At 38.9% G+C, this 3,261-nt stretch overlaps 1 protein-coding gene across 1 annotated transcript; it reads left to right on the forward strand.

Moving 5' to 3' along the window:
- Positions 1 to 519: 519 nt before the first annotated feature.
- On the forward strand, positions 520 to 1,503 carry LOC102863335 (olfactory receptor 226-like). Its single transcript, XM_006885449.1, has one exon. The coding sequence runs from the start codon at positions 520 to 522 to the stop codon at positions 1,501 to 1,503; it is 984 nt and encodes a 327-aa protein (XP_006885511.1).
- The last annotated feature ends 1,758 nt before the right edge of the window (positions 1,504 to 3,261 follow it).

A 3,261-nucleotide genomic window follows, 5' to 3' on the forward strand; every position in this document is an offset into this window, starting at 1 on the left:
AAAAGAAGAAGATCTTTGGCCAGAAATGTCAACAGCATAATGCCTAACATGTGAAGTATGTATTGAAAAGGATGATAAAGGCTAAGGCAAGTGTAGGTTGAAGTTTCCATTTATATAAACTAGTGTATAGTACTGTTCTCACTCAATACTACATAGCTACAACAACATTGAACGGTATAGGGCTAGGCATTCTACCTTAAACTCTCATGGATTTGAAGGTGAAGGTAAGTCCCTACATCTAAATAACTTCTTGAACACCGAACATGTTTATTATTTCATCAATTCATGCCTTGCTAAAAAGTCAAAACACTCCTATCTGTCTCTAGTACAAAGCCATTTATTTTTGGTCCACTTTCCTCCCCCTGCCCCCCAGTTTAAGAAGAGAGAAATGGCCTGAATTTAGTGATTATAAAGTATTGCAGTCTATGGATAACTCTAACCAAAAGAAATATTTAACTGCTGGCTTTCATCCTTGCTTTCTTTTTTATCTCCTGAAGAGCAGCAGACAAGCCCAACACCATGGAGCAGAGGAACCAGAGTGGGAGGGTGAGTGAGTTTGTGTTGCTGGGCTTCCCAGCTTCAGTGCCACTGCGGGCACTCTTGTTTGCCCTTTCTCTGCTGGCCTATGTCTTGGTACTGACTGAGAATGCACTCATTATCTTAGCAATTAGGAGCCACCCCACCCTACACAAACCCATGTATTTCTTTCTGGCTAATATGTCCTTCCTGGAGATCTGGTATGTCACCGTCACAATTCCCAAGATGCTTGCTGGATTTGTTGGGTCTGAACAGAGTCATGGGCAGTTAATCTCCTTTGAGGGCTGCATGACACAGCTCTACTTTTTCCTGGGCTTGGGCTGCACTGAATGTGTACTTCTTGCTGTGATGGCCTATGATCGCTATGTGGCCATCTGCCATCCTCTTCACTACCCTGTCATTGTCAGTGGTCGGTTGTGTGTACAGATGGCAGCTGGCTCCTGGGCTGGAGGTTTTGGCATTTCCATGGTGAAAGTTTTTCTAATTTCTCAACTCTCTTACTGTGGTCCCAATATCATCAACCACTTTTTCTGTGATGTCTCCCCATTGCTTAACCTCTCATGCACCGACATGTCTACAGCGGAGCTTACAGACTTTGTTTTGGCCATTTTTATCCTGTTGGGGCCACTCTCTGTCACTGGGGCCTCCTACATGGCTATCGCTGGTGCTGTCATGAGAATTCCTTCAGCTACTGGACGCCACAAAGCCTTTTCTACCTGTGCCTCCCACCTCACTGTTGTGATCATCTTCTATGCCGCAAGTATCTTCATCTATGCCCGGCCAAAGGCACTCTCGACTTTTGACACCAATAAACTGGTCTCTGTGCTCTATGCTGTCATTGTTCCAGTGCTCAACCCTATCATTTACTGCTTGCGTAACCAAGAGGTAAAGAAAGCCCTACGTCGTACTCTGCACTTGTACCAGGACCAAGATGCTAACCCCAAGAAAGCTAGAAGAGATGGTTAAGAGGGTGCTAAGCCTTGGAAAATGCTCTTAAGCTCGAGGCTATGTCTTCTATAAAGCCCAGGGGAGACTTTGGTCCCTAAATTAAAGAGTAGAATATCATTGACATCACTGAAAGACTGGGAATAATTCAGGGGTGAGGTGTGTCAAAGATGGTGAGTTTGCCATAGGATAGGGCAAGATTCAGAGCCATTGTTCATAGGGTCACTATGAATTGTAGTCTACTTCACAACACGTAACAACTGTCCAGGAGAAGAAAGGACAAAGTGGAAGCTGAAAGCTAGGTTTCAACAGGACAGAGCTGTAAATATAAGCTACAGGTTGGTTCTACATTGTCTGTTTTAATCTTACTTAAAACAGATTCCATGAATTAGATGTTTTGGAGTGATAAAAGAATTGGTAATGAATAGAAGAGGTGACCCAGCTTCAGTAATTTCAATATTTAGAAAAAACAATTTCAGATTTAGTTTCTTTCTAAATGATTCTTCCTGGACATGCTCTGGGCTTTAGTTTGGAGACAAAAGAAATAAAAAAGTGAGATGAAAAGATGAAACAATTCAAGGAAGCATGGGCTATTAATGAAAAAGTTATTAGAGGATTTCTGGAATATGATTCCCTTTCTAGCCACAAGTCACTAGCTGTAGTGTACAGAGTAAACAGGAGACCAGAACGTGATTACACTAATATGTTCCAAGGCAAGGAAATATGAAACTGGTAATTTTTATTTTAGCAAATATCATCTCAAATTCTCCAAGCTCAGTACAGATGTCAAAACGATCTAAGGGCTGAGCGTAGTTTATTTAATTTTCTGTTAACACATTTGCTCATTTATTATTTGACAGTCAAGGTCCATAACAGGATCTAGCACATGGAGACTATGAAGGAAATGTGATTTGGAGCTTTCCAGGCAAGGCATACCTGTCATACCTGCACGTAAGGTTGGCAGATGCAGAAATGAGATGCTTCCTACTCACTAAGTCATGGAAACATGCAAACTGACAAAGCATTACTGGAAGGAAATTTGCCAAATTCAGAAAAGATTAAATCTATTTTGATTTGCAAATATTTAAGTAGACAAACATTTTTATTTGAAATATACTAAAGTTCCATGAGTAGATCATTGATTAAATAAAATATATTTCACAAATTAAATGCAATATTATGTAAACAATGAAGTAAAATGATCTAAACAGAGTTAATGACAGAAAAATACTCCCAATATATGAAATGAGATATGTTATCTATATATTAGATTATATAACAGTATTAGAAGTAACTATCATGTCTATTTTTTTAATACAAGAACTTTAGGATTCACTCTTAAAAGATCAGCTATGCAATGGTCCTCTTATTAATTCTTCTTTGGTGGCAAAAATATTGCTTTTTCAAGATATTTATTGAAATGAAAATATATTAGCTTATAAGATGTACTTCTTTATCCATATGGACACAGAGATGTCAGCACTGATTTTCAGCAATCAAGTTTGCTAGAGTTACCCAAAGCCTGGAATTCTGATGACAACATCCTGCATGCTGCTACTCTCACCAGATCTGAGAGCCAACCACTGTTATTGCCCACCTCTTTATGGCCATTTGCTGCTGGAAAAAGTATGTGAAAAGATAACAACAAAACCATTGCACATCATTTTCTAGTTCCTCATTACCAAAAATGTTTCAATAATTCTATTTGTGCCAAAGCAGTTACAGAGCGTAATAAATAAAGAAATAAAAATAAATCATTATTATAACAACTTTATAAAT

This window comes from Elephantulus edwardii, unplaced genomic scaffold (assembly GCF_000299155.1).
Source record: "Elephantulus edwardii isolate Elephantulus edwardi_28Jun2011 unplaced genomic scaffold, EleEdw1.0 scaffold00044, whole genome shotgun sequence".
NCBI classification, from domain to species: Eukaryota; Metazoa; Chordata; class Mammalia; order Macroscelidea; family Macroscelididae; genus Elephantulus; species Elephantulus edwardii.